Source organism: Coregonus lavaretus (genome assembly GCF_964263955.1).
Source record: "Coregonus lavaretus genome assembly, chromosome: 12".
Lineage (NCBI taxonomy): Eukaryota > Metazoa > Chordata > Actinopteri > Salmoniformes > Salmonidae > Coregonus > Coregonus lavaretus.
This window is the reverse complement of record NC_139999.1, coordinates 15,142,672-15,163,728: the sequence shown is the minus strand read 5'-3', so window position 1 is coordinate 15,163,728 and position 21,057 is coordinate 15,142,672. Positions and strand designations below refer to the sequence as shown.

At 41.4% G+C, this 21,057-nt stretch overlaps 1 protein-coding gene across 1 annotated transcript; it reads left to right on the top strand.

Moving 5' to 3' along the window:
* Positions 1-614: 614 nt before the first annotated feature.
* Positions 615-21,053, top strand: LOC311138339 (uncharacterized protein; the record flags this gene model as incomplete). The annotated part of the gene is made up of 5 exons (XM_084173012.1): positions 615-679; positions 2,936-3,040; positions 13,051-13,155; positions 13,970-14,074; positions 20,793-21,053. The coding sequence occupies 5 exons, from the start codon at positions 615-617 to the stop codon at positions 20,959-20,961; spliced, it is 549 nt and encodes a 182-aa protein (XP_084029138.1). The 3' UTR covers positions 20,962-21,053.
* Between the last annotated feature and the right edge of the window lie 4 nt (positions 21,054-21,057).

The window sequence follows — 21,057 nt, the reverse complement described above, 5'->3', positions numbered from 1 at the left end:
ACAGTCAGTCCTTTCAAACGTACATTACATAACATGCTGTTAGCATGCAGCCAATCTGCATAGCAGAACCAGTCTGCAGCTGTTAACTTTATTGTTGGTCACAGAAACATAAAAAAAAAAACACAAAATACAAAAGTGGGCATGGATCAGAAAACCAGTCAGTATCTGGTGTGAACATCATTTGCCTCATGCAGAGCAACACATCTCATTTGCATAGAGTTGATCAGGCTGTTCATTGTGGCCTGTGGAATGCTGTTCCACTCCTCTTCAATGGCTGTGTGAAGTTGCTGGATATTGCGGGAACAGGAACACACTGGTTACACATCGATCCAGAGCATCCCAAACATGCTCAATGGGTGACATGTCTGGTGAATATGCAGGCCATGGAAGAACTAGGAAATGTTCAGCTTCCAGGAATTTGTACAGATCCTTGCGACATGGGGACGTGCATTGTCATACTGAAACATGAGGAGATGGCGGCGGATGAATGGCATGACAATGGGCCTCAGGATCTCATCACGGTATCTCTGTGCATTCAAATTGCTATCAATAAAATGCAATTGTGTTCGTTGTCCGTAGCTTATGCCTGCCCATACCATAATGCCACCATCACCATGGGGCACTATGTTCACAACGTTGACATCAGCAAACCGCTAACCCACACGGCGTCATACATGTGGTCTGCGGTTGTGAGGCTGGCTGGTGCAAAACAATTGAGAGACATAAGCTTTTTGTGCATATGGAACATTTCTGGGATCTTTTATTTCAGCTCATGAAACATGGGACCAACACTTTACATGTTGTGTTTATATTTTTGTTCAGTGTATATTAGAAGAATCATTGATGTGAGAGTAGTACACAAACCTGTTCTTGAATTCCCAATTTCTGAGTCCTCAGGAAGATAGGCATGCTTGTCAGCATTTATCAAATCATCAGTGATGACAGCTTGTTTGTTGATAGAGGATCCCTTGACAAAGTCATGAAATGTTGGACCTGTGGCTATTTGAGTCTTTAATTTATCTACCCTGCTTGCCTCAGAATGAATGCTGCCTAGCTTTGAACAACACAACCTGTGTTGTTGCAAGCTCCTTCTAGGTTACCATTCTTGTAAAGTAAGAAAGAGAGGTAGTAAGTGGTCAGTGTTTGTCATGTCAATACATCTATATAGTCAATTACTGTGACATTTTGCAATGGATGAAAATTAGAAAACAATGTTGAACAAAGCTAGCCAGCTAGAGGCTTGACATCACATCATTATCATAAAACGAGCCCTGAGAATTTACTCAGCAGGTAGCTACTGCTGCTTTCGTATGTCATCATTCTTCTTTCTCCTAAACAGTAAATTGTCAGTTATAGGCTGAATTTGAAATCTGAAATCCTTAAGTTATTACTTGGTACATTGGAAAGGCATAGCTAGCGAGAGCTTCTCGTATCATCTTCTTCTATGAGGTTTAACGGCATTAAATGTTGCATTACCACCACCAACTAGACTGGGGTATAAACCCTTAGACTTTGCATGGAAAACGGGAAAAATATAATAAAATAATACCCTATCATCTAACCCTACACTCATTAAACCCCCTCCCCCACCCAATTCCACTATTTTACCTAGTACTACCTCAGGCCAACGGCCTGGAAGGACGGGACACCACCACTCAATGCACCCTGTAATTCTTCTGACGTCAAATCTCGTACACCCAAAAACGAATCTGCAGCTGTCACCACAACCTCTATTTTCTGCGACTTATGTCCCATCCCTGCGGTACTGTTGATAACCATTGCTTTGAACACTAAAGAGCCAGTCTTACTGAAGCATGTATCACTCATTGGCCTATCCCTCTGTACTGGCACAGATCTACTACTCACACGAATCCTCTCAGGAACCCTCCTCCATGACCCATCTTCCTCTACTTTCTTCACTGCCTCAGCATACGACAACCTCTGCACTACTCTAACCCTGGTAACCTCAACCTGCCTCTCTCGCACCGGACACTTCTGATCCTCAGTCCCATGGGCACCCCTAAATTAACACATAGCCTACCGCTTCATTCCCCAATACTATACATTCTTTGTCTCATGCCCTTCTGCACACTTCTCACTCCTAGGAACCTCCCTCCTACACACTGCTGCCACATGCCCATAAGCATGACACCTGTAACACCGTACGGGATAACTGAAATATCCTAACATCACTTTGTCGGGCAAAGACTCACGCCCCCCTGTCTGCGTCGCTCCAAACGACGAGCATCACAAACACCGGGAATCTTCCCCTTCAGTTGGGGCTCCCAAGTGTCGCAGCGGTCTAAGGCACTGCATCTCAGTGCTTGAGGCGTCACTCGATTCCAGGCTGTATCACAACCGGCCGTGATTGGGAGTCCCATAGGGCGGCGCACAATTGGCCCAGCGTCCGGGTTTGGCCGGTGTAGGACGTCATTGTAAATAAGAATTTGTTCTTAGCTGACTTGCCTAGTAAAATAAATAAAATGTACCGCTACCCCAGTAATAACTCCTTTCAATGCCGCCCTTTTCTTGAGAGCAAAACAAGTCACAGCTCTTGTCCCCATAACGCGGCGCGCCTGCTCCCTCTTACCGGCAGAAACACAAACAATTATGTTTGGATTAGTCACTATAATGTCTAACATTTGTACAGCACTTTATTAATCACAGTGTTCGGGGGCAAAGTATTAGATCATTATTATGCATATGATATGATCTACTGAAAATGGTCACTTGACCTGTCTACAATTGAGATAATGGCATTTAAAATATGGTTGTTGTTTTACTTAGGATGTAAAACAACTGTCTACTTTATTTATTTTTTATAATTTCTCTAATGTCCTTTATCATTGATTTCAAATTGACAATGGTTTCCCCTGTACAATTACAGGAAATAATAATGATCATACCGTGTCTCTGTGATGTGTTTTTTCCCCAGGTTTGATCAGAGGGACACATCCATCCTGATGACTTCGTCCATAGAGCATCCGACGCACCTGCTGGAAGAGAACAGAACTCCCCTGAGGCAACAAGCCGAGCTAAGGTGATGTGGACACCAATGAACTTGAAGCTCTCAACCTGCTCCACTACAGCCCCGTCAATGAGAATTGGGGCGTGCTCGGTCCTCCTTTTCCTGTAGTCCACAATCATCTCCTTTGTCTTGATCACGTTGAGGGAGCTGTTGTTATCCTGGCACCACACGGCCAGGTCTCTGACCTCCTTCCTATAGGCTGTCTCGTCATTGTCAGTGATCAGGCCTACCACTGTTGTGTCGTCGGCAAACTTAATGATGGTGTTGGAGTCGTGCTTGGCCATGCAGTCATGGGTGAACAGGGAGTACAGGAGGGGACTGAGCACGCACCCCTTGTTGAGGATCAGCGTGGCAGATGTGTTGTAAAAAAAAAATGAATGGATAAGCTTAATATTGCAGATAGATTGTATCTTCTATCAATGTAATTGTCTGCATCACTTCCAATCCCCCATGTTTTTTTTTATATATATATACTCCCCTTTATTACTTTTCAACCCGACCATCCTTTCCCTACTTGGAGTAAATTAGTGAACAACAATTCCCAGGCCTCTACTTCCGGTCTATACTTACTATCTACACCTTATGGACAGAGTTAATTTTACAATAATTATATTATATATATATATATATATATATATATATTATTATTTTTATTTTTTTTATTATTATTTTTTTTGCTCCTGAAATTCTTCTACTCTCAACCTCTCTGATCATTTTCATGATGTCCATCCGGTTTGCTTCTATATGCCATATCTTTCTAACTGTGCTGTTTCCCAAAAGCTCCCAACATACAACCTATATACTTATTATGGACACAGTATGCTTACATTATTAGCTATCTTTGTTATTATTTGTTGTTATTTGTTATTAGTCCCATCCTTCAACTCTATTCAATACCTCCCATCTATCTCTTAACACCATCCATATAGGATTTCTATTTGCCATATATATTTCAACCGTACTGTGATGTTTTACAAAAGTTCTGAACCTTTCTATTCTCATTGCTTCTACAGATTGTGAATTAAAAATAAACATTTTTGCTAAAAGTATTATTATATTATTGATTGATTGACTATGACTTTTCAGAATACCCAGTAATGCTATCTGCAAGGTTAGCTCCAGGTAAATATTGCAATCCTTTAGCCATTCCTGGACCTGTGTCCAAAAACAAGCTACAAATGGACAGAACCAAAACAAATGATCCAATGATTCTGTCTCTTCACAGCAAAATCTGCAGAGCTGGGAAGATTGTATCCCCCATATAAATAACATTATATTGGTAGCAAGAATTGTATATAATAATTTAAATTGAAAGATTCAAATTTTTGAATCCGGTGTCGTTTTGCGTGTCAGTTCATAAACACTATGCCATGGGATCGGTACGTCAAAGATCTCTTCCCAACTATTTTGCAATCTATATGGGACGGCTTTCAATCCTTTGGTCCTTAAGTGAAACTGATATACTTTTTTATTTATCACAGTTTTCCTTAACCAATTATGTTCTTTAATGCAAGGCCGACAGACAAGTTCCTTACTTTCTCCACCTTCCACTTTCCTCTTCCACTTTTGCGGTAAGGCTGCAAATATTTGGTTGTAATTCGGGGTAGAGCAGACATTTCCATATGTTTTTGTTAGCTGCATGTGTGACATAACTCCACCAGTCCTACCGATGATATCATTTACGAAGATTATACCTTTTTTAAACATTCTGTCAAAAAATAAAGTTTTTTTGTCAAGTAGTATATTTGAATTTAACCACAATATTTGTTGCATTATTTGTTCTGTCGTTTCTGGAGGATTAAATTGAAATTGCAACCAACTTTCTATGGCTTGTTTTAGAAATAGTGATATTTGGGAGATTATTTCCTTTTCAAATAACTGAAAGTGAGAGGTTGTAATCGGAATAAAGGGAAAAAGGCCTTTGAACATTGGGTGAGACAATCTTACTAATTTGCTTGAGAACCAGTTCGGATTTAAGTATAACTTTTGTATGACTGAAGCTTTTAGTGATAGGTCTAATGCTTTAATATTTAATAATTTCTGTCCTCCGAATTCATATTCATTTTATAAATATGCCCTTTTAATTTTGTCTGGCTTGCCGTTCCAAATAAAATTTAATATTTTTTTCTCATATAATTTAAAAAACTGTTCGCTAGGCGTAGGCAAGACCATAAGCAAATAGGTAAACTGGGATAATACTAAAGAGTTAATCAGGGTGATTTTTCCACAAATTGACAGGTATTTTCCTTTCCATGGTAGTAAGATCTTATCTATTTTTGCTAACTTTCTATTAAAATGTATTGAAGTGAGATCATTTATTTCCTTTGGGATATGTATTCCGAGTATATCCACATCACCATCAGACCATTTTATTGGTAAACTACATGGTAATGTAAAAATTGTATTTTTTAGTGATCCAATACGTAATATAGTACATTTGTCATAATTTGGTTGTAATCCAGAGAGGTTAGAAAATGTATCTAGATCCTCTATGAGGCTGTGGAGGGATTCTAGTTGTGGATTTAAATGAAAACATGAATCATCAGCGTACAATGACACCTTTGTTTTTAAGCCCTGTATTTCTAATCCTCTGATATTATTATAGGATCTGATTTTAATAGCTAACATCTCGATGGCCACAATAAATAGATATGCCGATAGTGGACAACCTTGTTTCACTCCTCTTGACAGTTTAAAACTTTCTGAGAAATAGCCATTATTTACTATTTTACACCTAGGGTTACTATACATGATTTTGACCCATTTTATAAGAGATTCTCCAAAATTGAAATGCTCCAGGCATTTATATATAAACCCCAGTCGAACTTTATCAAATGCCTTTTCGAAGTCTGCTATGAATAGCAGGCCTGGTTTCCCATATTTTCCATAGTGTTCTATTGTTTCCAATACTTGCCTTATATTATCTCCAATGTATCTTCCATGTAAAAAACCTGTCTGATTAGAATGAATAATATCCGACAATACCTTTTTAATTCTATGCGCTATACATTTTGCTAGGATTTTTGCATCACAACACTGAAGTGTAAGGGGCCTCCAATTTTGTAAATGGACTGGATCTTTATATTTTCCACTTGTATCCTGTTTCAGTAATAATGAGATCAGACCTTCTTCTTGAGTGTCAGTTAATCTACCATTTACATAGGAGTGGTTAAAACATGCTAATAACGGTCCTCTTAGTATATCAAAAAAGGTTTGGTATACCTCGACTGGTATGCCATCCAACCCTGGAGTTTTCCCGGACTTAAAGTCTTTAATTGCATCCAGAAGTTCCTCCTCTGTAATTTTACCTTCACGTGAGTCTTTCTGTGTGGCTGTTAATTTGACATTATCAATAGAAAAAAAATCTCTACAATTAGCTTCAGTTAGAGGAGATGGAGGCGACTGAAAAGAAAACATATGCTTAAAGTACTTTGTTTCTTCCTTCAAAATATCATTTGGTGAATTATGTGTGACTCCGTCAATTGTAACCAGTTTCATTAAGTTCTTTTTGGTAGCATTCCTATGTTGAAGATTAAAAAATACTTTTGTGCATTTTTCCCCATATTCCATCCAGTTTGCTTTATTTTTATAATATATTACACTTGATCTTTCTTGAATAAGTTTCTCCATTTCTTTTTGTTTTTCCTCTAATTTATTCTGAGCCTCTATGTTACAGTTTTTATTGCCATCTATCTGTTCTGTTAGACTTTCTATTTCCTTTCTTAGTATAAACTCTTTTGACCTAAATTGCTTTTGTTTTCGAGATGAGTACTGAATTGCATGGCCTCTAAAGGCACATTTAAAGGTGTCCCATACAATAAGGGGATTCGCTGTACCTATGTTATGTTGGAAAAAGTCAGTTATAAATTCCTTAGTTCTAATTATAAATAAATTATCATCCAATAGGCTTTGATTACATTTCCAATATCCTCGCCCACGTGGAAATTCAGTAAGAGTAATGTATATGCCTATTATATGATTTGTCCGACCGCATTCTGTCCCCTATCAACACTTTTTTTTACTTTTGGTGCCAACGAGAATGAGATAAGAAAGAAGTCAAGACGACTAGCTTGATTCAGTCTCCGCCATGTATATCTCACTAGATCAGTATATTTAAGCCTCCATATGCAGTGGGGAGAACAAGTATTTGATACACTGCCGATTTTGTAGGTTTTCCTACTTACAAAGCATGTAGAGGTCTGTAATTTTTATCATAGGTACACTTCAACTGTGAGAGACGGAATCTAAAACAAAAATCCAGAAAATCACATTGTATGATTTTTAAGTAATTAATTTGCATTTTATTGCATGACATAAGTATTTGATCACCTACCAACCAGTAAGAATTCCGGCTCTCACAGACCTGTTAGTTTTTCTTTAAGAAGCCCTCCTGTTCTCCACTCATTACCTGTATTAACTGCACCTGTTTGAACTCCTTACCTGTATAAAAGACACCTGTCCACACACTCAATCAAACAGACTCCAACCTCTCCACAATGGCCAAGACCAGAGAGCTGTGTAAGGACATCAGGGATAAAATTGTAGACCTGCACAAGGCTGGGATGGGCTACAGGACAATAGGCAAGCAGCTTGGTGAGAAGGCAACAACTGTTGGTGCAATTATTAGAAAATGGAAGAAGTTCAAGATGATGGTCAATCACCCTCGGTCTGGGGCTCCATGCAAGATCTCACCTCGTGGGGCATCAATAATCATGAGGAAGGTGAGGGATCAGCCCAGAACTACACGGCAGGACCTGGTCAATGACCTGAAGAGAGCTGGGACCACAGTCTCAAAGAAAACCAATAGTAACACACTACACGGTCATGGATTAAAATCCTGCAGCGCACGCAAGGTCCCCCTGCTCAAGCCAGCGCATGTCCAGGCCCGTCTGAAGTTTGCCAATGACCATCTGGATGATCCAGAGGAGGAATGGGAGAAGGTAATGTGGTCTGATGAGACAAAAATATAGCTTTTTGGTCTAAACTCCACTCGCCGTGTTTGGAGGAAGAAGAAGGATGAGTACAACCCCAAGAACATCATCCCAACTGTGAAACATGGAGGTGGAAACATCATTCTTTGGGGATGCTTTTCTGCAAAGGGGACAGGACGACTGCACCGCATTGATGGGAGGATGGATGGGGCCATGTATCGTGAGATCTTGGCCAACAACCTCCTTCCCTCAGTAAGAGCATTGAAGATGGGTCGTGGCTGGGCCTTCCAGCATGACAACGACCCGAAACACACAGCCAGGGCAACTAAGGAGTGGCTCCGTAAGAAGCATCTCAAGGTCCTGGAGTGGCCTAGCCAGTCTCCAGACCTGAACCCAATAGAACATCTTTGGAGGGAGCTGAAAGTCCATATTGCCCAGCGACAGCCCCGAAACCTGAAGGATCTGGAGAAGGTCTGTATGGAGGAGTGGGCCAAAATCCCTGCTGCAGTGTGTGCAAACCTGGTCAAGACCTACAGGAAACGTATGATCTCTGTAATTGCAAACAAAGGTTTCTGTACCAAATATTAAGTTCTGCTTTTCTGATGTATCAAATACTTATGTCATGCAATAAAATGCAAATTAATTAATTATAAATCATACAATGTGATTTTCTGGATTTTTGTTTTAGATTCCGTCTCTCACAGTTGAAGTGTACCTATGATACAAATTACAGACCTCTACATGCTTTGTAAGTAAGAAAACCTGCAAAATCGGCAGTGTATCAAATACTTGTTCTCCTCACTGTATCTACTAGTTCTAATGTATCCATGACATTCACAATTTCCTTAAGAGCATGTGGGTGATTGTTTGTGGTGTGATTTCCTTTACGGTCCATTGAGCTATTTAAAACAGTATTATAATCCCCCACCATAATAATATTGTCTTGAGTTGCTTGCAGGCTTGATAATTTATTATATATATTGTCAAAGAATTGTGGATCATCATTATTTGGTCCGTAAAGGTTAATGACCCATATCTGTTTATGGTCCAATAACATATTTAAAATAATCCATCTACCTTGCGTATCTATTTGGACAATTTGCACATTCGGATCGAAATTACTATTAATTAATATCATCACCCCTTTTGAATTTCTTTGCCCATGGGAGAAGTATATTCCCCCCCCCCCCCCCATTCTTTTTTCCACTCTACTTCATCTCGAATTGTTGAATGAGTTTCCTGTATACAATAGATATTATATTCCTTCTCTTTGAGCCATGTAATTATTGTTCTTCTTTTGTTATTATCAGCTAAGCCATTACAATTATAACTGGCTATACTTATTTCACCATACACCATAATGAGATACAAGTTTCAAGTCTATTTATCATTATATATGTTTGTAAATTTACCAATAAAAAATAGCGTAATGATTGAGTGTCCATATAGCTGTACCGTGATATTTGCATTGCTACGGAGTAACCCTTCAATTGTTCTCCACTAATTCCCCCGCTAAAGCCCCTCCCCATCCCAAGTTGAGCCGTCATCCCAGTGATCAGCATCCCACCCACGTCCCTCCGGATCCCTAAGGCCACGAGAGGCCAGGACCCATCCATCGAAAACAGCACACAGTGCCACCCACAAAATAGAAGCAGATCAACCGCCAAAAGCATTTCCAATGCTTTCACCTCTATATATATATCTATATAACTATTTTTTTAAAATTATGCATATCCTATTTTCCATCATTATCAATTAATATGCGTAATAATGTCGGCAGTTCACGCGTAGGATTCTAACATATAACCCGGATTGCCATTGTATTACATTTAATTCATTGACAAGAAATTATTATCCTAGCAAATAATTCCCGTGGTCCATCCCATAATTATTTTGTGCCACCTGGGCCACAATGATAAACCCCCTCTCTGATTGTCCGAGTGTGACCCCCTCCCCATGGGTTACTGCAGCCAGTGTTGCCAGCACTGCCACTACCTGGGTGGGTGTACCCCACCGGAATCCCCACCGGCTAGGTAAAAGGTCGTCAAGGTTCTCATTAGCAGCTTTGAGAATTTCCTTGTATATTATGCTCTCCCATCAGGGGGCTCTGGCTTTGTAGGACCAACCCTGCCAGGCAGGCTCAGAATCTTGAGGGGGCGGTGCTGCTCAAGTAGGTCTCTGACCGCATTTATTTCTCTGTTTAGGCTGCATATTCACAGCAGGTCCATAAAAGAGATGGGAACTTCTCTTTGGTGTATGGGTCGCTCAGGTGGGTGTCCAGGTTATAGGGCAGATGTGTTGTTACCTACCCTTACCACCTGGGGGTGGCCCGTCAGGAAGTCCAGGATCCAGTTGCAGAGGGAGGTGTTTAGTCCCAGGGTCCTTAGCTTAGTGATGAGCTTTGAGGGCACTATGGTGTTGAATGCTGAGCTGTAGTCAATGAGTAGCATTCTCACGTAGGTGTTCCTTTTGTCCAGGTGGGAAAGGGCAGTGTGGAGTGCAATAGAGACTGCATCATATGTGGATCTGTTGGGGCGGTATGCAAATTGGAGTGGGTCTACGTTTTCTGGGATAATGGTGTTGATGTGAGCCATGACCAGCCTTTCAAAGCTTTTCATGGCTACAGACGTGAGTGCTACAGGTCGGTAGTCATTTAGGCAGGTTACCTTAGTGTTCTTAGGCACAGGGACTATGGTAGTCTGCTTGAAACATGTTGGTATTACAGACTCAGTCAGGGACAGGTTGAAAATGTCAGTGAAGACACTTGCCAGTTGGTCAGCGCATGCTCAGAGTACAAGTCCTGGTAATCCGTCTGGCCCTGCGGCCTTGTGAATGTTGACTTGTTTAAAGGTCTTACTCACATCAGCTACGGAGAGCGTGATCACACAGTTGTCCGGAACAGCTGATGCATGCTTCAGTGTTGCTTGCCTCGAAGTGAGCATATAAATAATTTAGCTCGTCTGGTAGGCTCGTTTCACTGGGCAGCTCGCGGTTGTGCTTCCCTTTGTAGTCCGTAATAGTTTGCAAGCCCTTCCACATCCGACGAGTGTCGGAGCCGGTGGAATACGATTAAATCTGAGTCCTGTATTGACGCTTTACCTGTTTGATGGTTCGTCGAAGGGCATAGCGGGACTTCTTATAAGCATCCGGGTTAGAGTCCCACACCTTGAAAGCGGCTGCTCTACCCTTTAGCTCAGTGCGGATGTTGCCTGTAATCCATGGCTTCTGGTTGGGGTATGTACATACGGTCACTGTGGGGACGACGTCATCGGTGCACTTATTGATGAAGCCAGTGGCTGATGTGGTGTACTCCTCAATGCCATCGGAAGAATCCCAGAACATATTCCGGTCTGTGCTAGCAAAAGAGTCCTGTTGCTTAGCATCTGTGCCATCTGACCACTTTTGTATTGAGCGAGTCACTAGTTCCTCCTGCTTTAGTTTTTGCTTGTAAGCAGGAATCAGAAGGATAGAATTATGGTCAGATTTGCCAAATGGAGGGCGAGGGAGAGCTTTGTACGCGTCTCTGTGTGTGGAGTAAGGGTGGTCTAGGTTTTTTTTTCCTCTGGTTGCACATTTAACATGCTGGTAGAAATTAGGTAAAACAGATTAAAGTTTCTCTGCTTTAAAGTCCCCAGCCACTAGGAGCGTCGCCTCTGGATGAGCATTTTCTTGTTTGCTTATGGCCTTATACAGCTCGTTGAGTGCGGTCTTAGTGCCAGCATCGGTTTGTGGTGTTAAATAGACAGCTACGAAAAATCTAGATGAAAACTCTCTTGGTAAATAGTGTGGTCTACAGATTATCATGAGATACCCTACCTCAAGCGAGCAAAACCTCAAGACTTCCTTAATATTAGATTTCGTGCACCAGCTGCTATTTACAAATATACACAGACCGCCACCACTTGTCTTACTGGAGGCAGCTGTTCTATCTTGCCGATGCACCGAAAACCCCGCCAGCTGTATGTTATCCATGTCTGGAGGTGTGTTTTTGGTCATTGTCCTGTTGAAAATCAAATGATAGTCCCACTAAGCGCAAACCAGATGGGATGGTGTATCGCTGCAGAATGCTGTGGTAGCCATGCTGGTTTAGTGTGCCTTGAATTCTAACTAAATCACTAACAGTGTCACCAGCAAAGCACCCCTACACCATCACACCTCCTCCTCCATACTTCACGGTGGGAACCACACATGCGGAGATCATCTGTTTACCTACTCTGCGTCTCACAAAGACACGGCGGTTGGAACCAAAAATCGCACATTTGGACTAATCAGACCAAGGGTCCACCGGTCTAATGTCCATTGCTCGTGTTTCTTGGCCCAAGCAAGTCTCTTCTTATTATTGGTGTCCTTTAGTACTGGTTTCTTTGCAGCAATTCGACCATGAAGGCCTGATTCACGCAGTCTCCTCTGAACAGTTGATGTTGAGATGTGTCTGTTATTTGAACTCTGTGAAGCATTTATTTGGGCTGCAATCTGAGGTGCAGTTAATTGCCGATTTCTGAGGCTGGTAACTCTAATGAACTTATCCTCTGTGATTGATCAAAAGACCAATTAGTGAGAAACAGATCAGAATTGGGTTGCCTGTGTAAACACAGCCTAACTGACAGACTGGACTCCCATGAGAGGCCAGAGAGAAACAAAGAATCACTGTAGCCAGCAGTCTGTTTCTGAACATAATGCACTAAATCTCTCAGGGGTCAGTCTGCCTGTCATAGTGTGCCCTTTTTACTTGTTATGCTAACAAGGGTCAAAATGTTTGGATTAGTCACTAAAAGGTGTAACATTTTACAACACATTATTAATCACAGCATTCGGGGGCAAAGTATCAGATCATTATTATGCATATGAATGAAAAACACATCTACTGAAAATGGTTACTTGACCTAACTACAATTGAGATAATGGCATTTAAAATATGGTTGTTGATTTACATAGCATGTAAAACAAACTGTCTACTTGAGTTTTTTTAAAATCTTTATAATTTCTCTAATTTCCTTTATCATTGCTTTCAAATCGACAATGTTTTCCCCTCTACAGTTACAGGAAATAATAAAGATCATACCGTGTCTCTGTGATGTGTTTTTTTCCCAGGTTTGGTCAGAGGGACACATCCATCCTGATGACTTCGTCCATAGAGCATCCGACGCACCTGCTGGAAGAGAACAGAACTCCCCTGAGGCAACAAGCTGAGCTAAAGTCAGTGCCACCCAAAAGCATCAAAAGCATCAATAGGCAAGACTAGCCACCTCCTCTAATTACCTGGATCCATCAGCACCTTAATATAAGAATCTCAACATCTTGTCTATTTACGACATTAACGTACGCCAATTGTGCACTTTCATCTACAAATAGTCATACCTCCCAGACAGTTTACCGAAACCCTTCAATGGATTCTTCCAGGTTAATTCTGAAAACCATCTATATAACACAAGACACTGCGATAACCTTCACCCTCCCCACTGCTGCACCTCAAGTAGTCAATTCTCTATCAGATACAGTGGTACCATACTCTGGAATTCTTATCTTCACATTGCCAAAACTTCATCATCCCTCAATAACTTCAAGCGACGACTGGTGAACCAAACTACCCAATAATCCCCTCCATATAGCCTAACTCTCACACAAACACACGCACATAATCAAACATGGCTTTTCATGTATACTGAGTATATCATGTACAATTTAATTAATATGCTTTGTTAAAATGATTGAACAAAGAGTATTTTTTTTGTACTTATTATATTTGTGGTGGGGTTTTCATATCAGCCCTTTTGGGCTTCCAACCTCACCTGCACACCGTTTTTGCCAGTTTTTTATCTGTACTATTTTGTCTTTCACTTGTTTTCTTTGATGCGAATAAATAAAACCTAAAACCTTCTCAGAAGTGCTTTTGTTGTTATACAGTACTGAAAAATTGAATAATAACAATAAGGTTAATGGAACTTTCAAATTCTATACATTCTATCCATCAAATGATCTGTCATGTGCTCCCTCACATTTTTCATCTCAGATCAGGAAGACATGCTGATGCTATCTTCACCAACAGGTACAGGAAGGTTCTAGGTCAGATCTCAGCCAGGAAGTGCCTTCAGATCATCATGGGAAAATGGCTACGGTGAGTAGTGCATGTTTAGGACACACTTTATATGGATAGTCCATCTGTAGATCAACAATAGTAAATAATGATAGTCAAATATGTCTCAAACCATTCAAAAAGTGCGAAAGACTACAATGGTGAGAATCGTGCCAATAGACACCTCCCCGGCCCTCTCCCCCCGTGTCTGTCGCAAACAAATGCATTGAGCGGTTCTTGGCTGCAGAGCCCGTGATGCTCATAAGCCTACCCACATGAAGACATTTTTTTTGAGGACATGACTGTAGTATGCTATAGTATTTACAGTTTCCTGTAGTTTAAAAACAGTATAAAAAAACGGTTGTAAACTGTAGTATTTACTATAGTGTTGTTGCAGACTGTAGTATACTGTAGTATTTACTGTAGTGCTTTTGTGGAAATTACTGTTGTATTTACTATAGTGTTTTTGTTTTATTATCTTTGACATAGAAGTGGAAGCTTTCTCCTTGAGGAAACCTACTGGACAAATACTAAAGAGCAAATGTTCCATAACCTGTAGGTAGGTTGGACTGGGGAGGGAACGGATAGTCTGAGCTTCTGCTCTTTTCTATAACCTGTAGATAATACAATATATGTATATACTTCACATGTACAGGTAACTGCCAAATTAAAGGAAACATTTGTGTAAATGAGGGATACAAAGTATGTTGAAAGCAGGTGATTCCACACAGGTATGGTTCTTGAGTTAATTAAGCAATTAATATCCCATCATGCTTAGGGTCATGTATAAAAATGCCCAGTTGCCCATTATTTTGACTATCATGGCTAGAAGAAGAGATCTCAGTGACTTTGAAAGAGGGGTCTCAAAGGAGCATAGGGGGTTTAAAGGGTGTGTGTGTGTGTGTGTGTGTGTGTGTGCGTGCGTGCGTGCGTGCGTGTGTGTGTGTGCCCAGTTGCCCATTATTTTGACTACCATGGCTAGAAGAAGAGATCTCAGTGACTTTGAAAGAGGGGTCTCAAAGGAGCATCCACCACCATCAACAAAACACCAAATGATGGAATTCCTCGTGGAAGAATGGTGTCGCATCACTCCAATAGAGTTCCAGACACTTGTAGAATCTATGCCAAGGTGCATTGAAGCTGTTCTGGCAGCTGTTTCCTTTATTTTGGCAGATACTGTACCTGTATGTTTCTCACTTACAGGTGGCACAAATTGGAATATGGGGGGGGGGGGATGGGTATAAAAAAATGACATACTGTAGTGTTACTAAAGTTAAAAAACTGTAATGTTTTTGCAGACTGCAGTTGTTTTGTGTACATTGCTGCAGTCTTTACAGTGTTTTTTTTGCAGATAATACTGAAGTATTTACTATAGTATTCTACAGTATACTACAAAAGTCTATACTAAGTACTATACATGATCGAGAGATACTACAGTGTCTAGTATAGTATACTACAGTTTTCATACAGAATTCTATAGTATGTACTGTAGTGTTCTATAGTAAACTGTAGTATTTTTTCATGTGGGTAGTCACTTGCGGTGTCGGTTTTATTACATAAATACTGGATAGCAGTGGAGGCTGCTGAGGGAAGTACGGCTCATGATAATGGCCGGAACGGAGCAAATGGAATGGCATCAAACACCTGGAAACCATGTGTTTGATGGATTTGATACTATTCCACTTATTCCGCTCCAATCATTACCACGAGCCCTTCCTCACCAATTAAGGTGCCACCAGCCTCCTGTGCTGGATAGGCTATTCTACGGGATGCCCTGCCAGCTACAGAGAGGGAGAGTTAGGGAGAGTTGGGTTTGTGTGATTGTGTGTGGGTGTGTTTTGTTTGCTTCTAGTTGGACAAACCTCTGACAAAGTTTCACAACACACATGGATACACTCACAAACACAATAACGTGGGGTTCAGGCTTCGGGTTAGAGGGAGTGTTATCAGTTCCTTACTTTGGTAGCCTAACATAGCATATTAACCTACTTTAATTAAAGTTTATTTTGGGGCTGTTAGAGATTATGATTATGATTCATATTTTTCTCTTTAAGCATTAGATGACGACCCTTTAAAAGGCACATGGCGCCAGAAAGATTATAATTAGGATATACAGTACCAGTCAAAAGTTTGGACCTACTCATTCAATGGTTTTTCCTTATTTTTACTATTTTCTACATTGTAACTATGAAATAACACATATGGAATCATGTAGTAACCAGAAAAGTGTTAAACAAATCAAAATATATTTTATATTTGAGATTCTTCAAAGTAGCCACCCTTTGCCTTGATGACAGCTTTGCACACTCTTGGCATTCTCTCAACCAGCTTCATGAGGTAGTCACCTGGAATGCATTTCAATTAACAGGTGTGCCTTCTTAAGAGTTGTGGAATTTCTTTCCTTCTTAATGCGTTTGAGCCAATCAGTTGTGTTGTGACAAGGTAGGGGTGGTATACATAAGATAGCCCTATTTGGTAAAAGACCAAGTCCATATTATGGCAAGAACAGCTCAAATAAGCAAAGAGAAACGACAGCCCATCATTATTTTAAGACATGAAGGTCAGTCAATCCTGAAGATTTCAATAACTTTTAAAGTTTTTCAAGTGCAGTCGCAAAAACCATCAAGCGCTATGATACAACTGGCTCTCATGAGGACCGCCACAGGAAAGGAAGACCCAGAGTTACCTCTACTGCAGAGGATAAGTTCATTAGAGTTACCAGCCTCAGAAATTGCAGCCCAAATAAATGCTTCACAGAGTTCAAGTAACAGACACATCTCAACATCAACTTTTCAGAGGAGACTGTGTGAATCAGGCCTTCATGGTCGAGTTGCTGCAAATAAACCACTACTAAAGGACACCAATAAGAAGAAGAGACTTGCCAAGAAACACGAGCAATGGACATTCGACCGGTCCAAATTTGAGAGTTTTGGTTCCAACTGCCATGTTTTTGTGAGACGCAGAGTAGGTGAACAGATGATCTCTGCATGTGTGGTTCCCACTGTGAAGCATGGAGGAGGAGGTGTGATGGTGTAGGGGTGCTTTGCTAGTGACACTGTCAGTGATTTATTTAGAATTCAAAGCACACTTAACCAGCATGGCTACCACAGCATTCTGTAGCGATACGCCATCCCATCTGGTTTGCGCTTAGTGGGACTATCATTTGGAGAATTACCCAAAACACACCTCCAGGCTGTGTAAGGGCAATTTGACCAAGAAGGAGAGTGATGGATTGCTGCATCAGATGACCTGGCCTCCACAATCACCTGACCTCAACCCAATTTAGATGGTTTGGGATGAGTTGGACCGCAGAGTGAAGGAAAAGCAGCCAACATGTACTCAGCATATGTGGGAACTCCTTCAAGACTGTTGGAAAAGCATTCCAGGTGACTACCTCATGAAGCTGATTGAGAGAATGCCAAGACCGTGCAAAGCTGTATTTAAGGCAAAGGGGGGCTACTTTGAAGAATCTCAAATATAAAATATTTGTTTATTTGTTTAACACTTTGTTGGTTACTACATGATTCCATATGTGTTATTTCATAGTTTTGATGTTTTCACTATTATTCCACAATGTAGAAAATAGTAAAAATAAAGAAAAATCGTTGAATAAGTAGGTGTGTCCAAACTTTTGACTAGTACTGTATAAGGGGACATGGTTGTCTGGGACATAGTCCCAAATGTCACCCTATTCCCTACACTTTTAGAAAAAAGGGTTCCAAAAGTGTTCTTCGGCTGTCCCCATATGAGATCCCTTTTTGGTTCCAGATATAACCTCTTAGAGTTCCATGTAGAACCCTCTGTTGAAAGGGTTCTACATGGAACTTAAAATAGTTCTACCTGGAACCAAAAAGGGTTCTTCAAAGGGTTATCCTATGGGGACAGCCGAAGAACCCTTTTTGGTTCTAGATAGCACCTTTAGCTCTGCTAAAAAATAATGCGAGATCACAGACGTCAACATGTGGGACTACATGCGCTCCAATGCCATGATAGAAGCTTTGCATGTTGGGAAACGTGTGCCCAGAGGGAACATTTTTGACTGGGAAACCATAGAGCTCAAGGTCCAAGGGAACGTCAAGGTGATCACTGAAGAGCTGTAGGGTGTCTCCAAGGCACCCACAACATGCTCTCCATCCAGGGGCGCTGCACTGAGGCCTGACCCTGTGCTCCTCTCAACTGTGTGTCTGTGATGTACGCCATCTGAGGGAGTTAAGAAATGACAGCAGAAGACCAATGTCTGTTGTTCGCTGTTACATATGGAAAATATAGTTGTATTAGTTTGAGTTCCTGTCTCATCTCTACAAAAAGAAAGTTCACAATGGGCACATAGCATGTGTTTTTTGGTTTGATGTGTGTGTGTGTGTGTGTGTGGGACATTGCAGCACAGGTTTGATCACTGATGTAATCTCATAGATAAACAGCAGGGGGCAATCCATGATTAATTTTGACTGATGATTTACATTTACATTTAAGTCATTTAGCAGACGCTCTTATCCAGAGCGACTTACAGGAGCAATTAGGGTTAAGTGCCTTGCTTAAGGGCACATCGACAGATTTTTTCACCTAGTCGGCTCGAGGATTAGAACCAGCGACCTTTCAGTTACTCGCACAACGCTCTTACCCACTAGGCTACCTGCCGCTCTCTGATGATGACATTGAAGCCGAATTTAAAGGAAAGTCGAGATTGACTGATTTACAAATCACCTTGCATCATAAATAACTACTCAATATTATTTGCAGATTAGTCAGTCAGTCACTATTTACCTATGAATAGGGCGGCAGGTAACCTAGCGGTTATAGAGGCGAGGTTGCCAGTTCGAATCCTGGGTCTGATAGAAAACATCTGGCGGGAAGTGAGCTGGCAACCGGAGGGTTGTGGTATCAGATCCTAGATGCCATTGCCTGCCCTTGAGCAAGGCACATAACCCCCCACAACAGCTCCGCAGGTGCCCAGTGTGGCAGCTCCCCGCACCTCTCCAAAACATGTACAGTGGGGAGAACAAGTATTTGATACACTGCCGATTTTGCAGGTTTTCCTACTTACAAAGCATGTAGAGGTCTGTAATTTTTATCAAAGGTACACTTCAACTGTGAGAGACGGAATCTAAAACAAAAATCCAGAAAATCACATTGTATGATTTTTAAGTGATTAATTTGAATTTTATTGCATGACATAAGTATTTGACACATCAGAAAAGCATAACTTAATATTTGGTACAGAAACCTTGGTTTGCAATTACAGAGATCATACGTTTCCTGTAGGTCTTGACCAGGTTTGCACACACTGCAGCAGGGATTTTGGCCCACTCCTCCATACAGACCTTCTCCAGATCCTTCAGGTTTCGGGGCTGTCGCTGGGCAATACGGACTTTCAGCTCCCTCCAAAGATTTTCTATTGGGTTCAGGTCTGGAGACTGGCTAGGCCACTCCAGGACCTTGAGATGCTTCTTACGGAGCCACTCCTTAGTTGCCCTGGCTGTGTGTTTCGGGTCGTTGTCATGCTGGAAGACCCAGCCACGACCCATCTTCAATGCTCTTACTGAGGGAAGGAGGTTGTTGGCCAAGATCTCGCGATACATGGCCCCATCCATCCTCCCCTTAATACAGTGCAGTCGTCCTATCTCCTTTCCAGAAAAGCATCCCCAAAGAATGATGTTTCCACCTCCATGCTTCACGGTTGGGATGGTGTTCTTGGGGTTGTACTCATCCTTCTTCCTCCAAACACTGCGAGTGGAGTTTAGACCAAAAAGCTCTATTTTTGTCTCATCAGACCACATGACATTCTCCCATTCCTCCTCTGGATCATCCAGATGGTCATTGGCAAACTTCAGACGGGCCTGGACATGCGCTGGCTTGAGCAGGGGGACCTTGCGTGCGCTGCAGGATTTTAATCCATGACAGCGTAGTGTGTTACTAATGGTTTTCTTTGAGACTGTGGTCCCAGCTCTCTTCAGGTCATTGACCAGGTCCTGCCATGTAGTTCTGGGCTGATCCTTCACCTTCCTCATGATCATTGATGCCCCAGGAGGTGAGATCTTGCATGGAGCCCCAGACCGAGGGTGATTGACCGTAATCTTGAACTTCTTCCATTTTCTAATAATTGCTCTTGAACACGGCCACTGAGGTACAGGACTGGGCACAGACGAGTTCAAGGTAGAGTTCCTCCCCGACTACAGCGCCTCGATAGGTATTTAACATATCAACTAACCACAGATGATATAACAATCTGATGCCTGACTGCACAGTCGATGGCGTGGCACGCAACCATTGGTTGATGCAATGCAATGCTTCCGCATCCAGTCGGGCAGAAACTCGACCTATGTCAAGTAAGTAAAGTCATGCAAGTGTGTCGTAAATGCTAAAATAACTACAAGAGTTGGACACACAACTTACAATGAGCATTGTGAGAGATGCTGCACACTTTTTACAACTACACTTGCAACATTTCCAAAATATGGGTTTCTGTCCAGTATTCTGTCATTGTTGTACTATGGTAGTAAGGGAAGGTTCCTTAGGTAGTGTCCCAATAGTGTTTTAATTTGTTTCCTTTACGTGTCTCCTTCCATTCAAGGCCCCTTCATTACACTTTTTTTGAAGGGTAGCGAGGAGACGGGAGGGTAGCAATTGCAGACAAGAATTGGAATATGGCCAGAGTATGATAGTGGTTATAAAAATGCTTCAAAAGTATAGAAGCACTGCAAATGTTTATACAGACCGTAGTATATTCTTTCTCTCTTTGTTTTCAATCTTTTAAACACAGAGAAGAAGCTGGGAGCTATAAAGTGAAACGGCAGTCAGACATTTACGAGGGCACCTACAAACCAGATCTCACATCCATTCAGAGAAAACAGAGTTACAGGCGACAGCAAAACAATGTCAAGAAGCCAAGGTACAGTTCCCACTCAGCACGCAGTTTGGAAATCTCATGATTTACTGCAGTCAAGTTAAAACAAGCTATTTGTAAGCATTCAAGGCATACACGTACTTACACACCCCTACGTATTTATTTGGACAGTGAAGCTAAA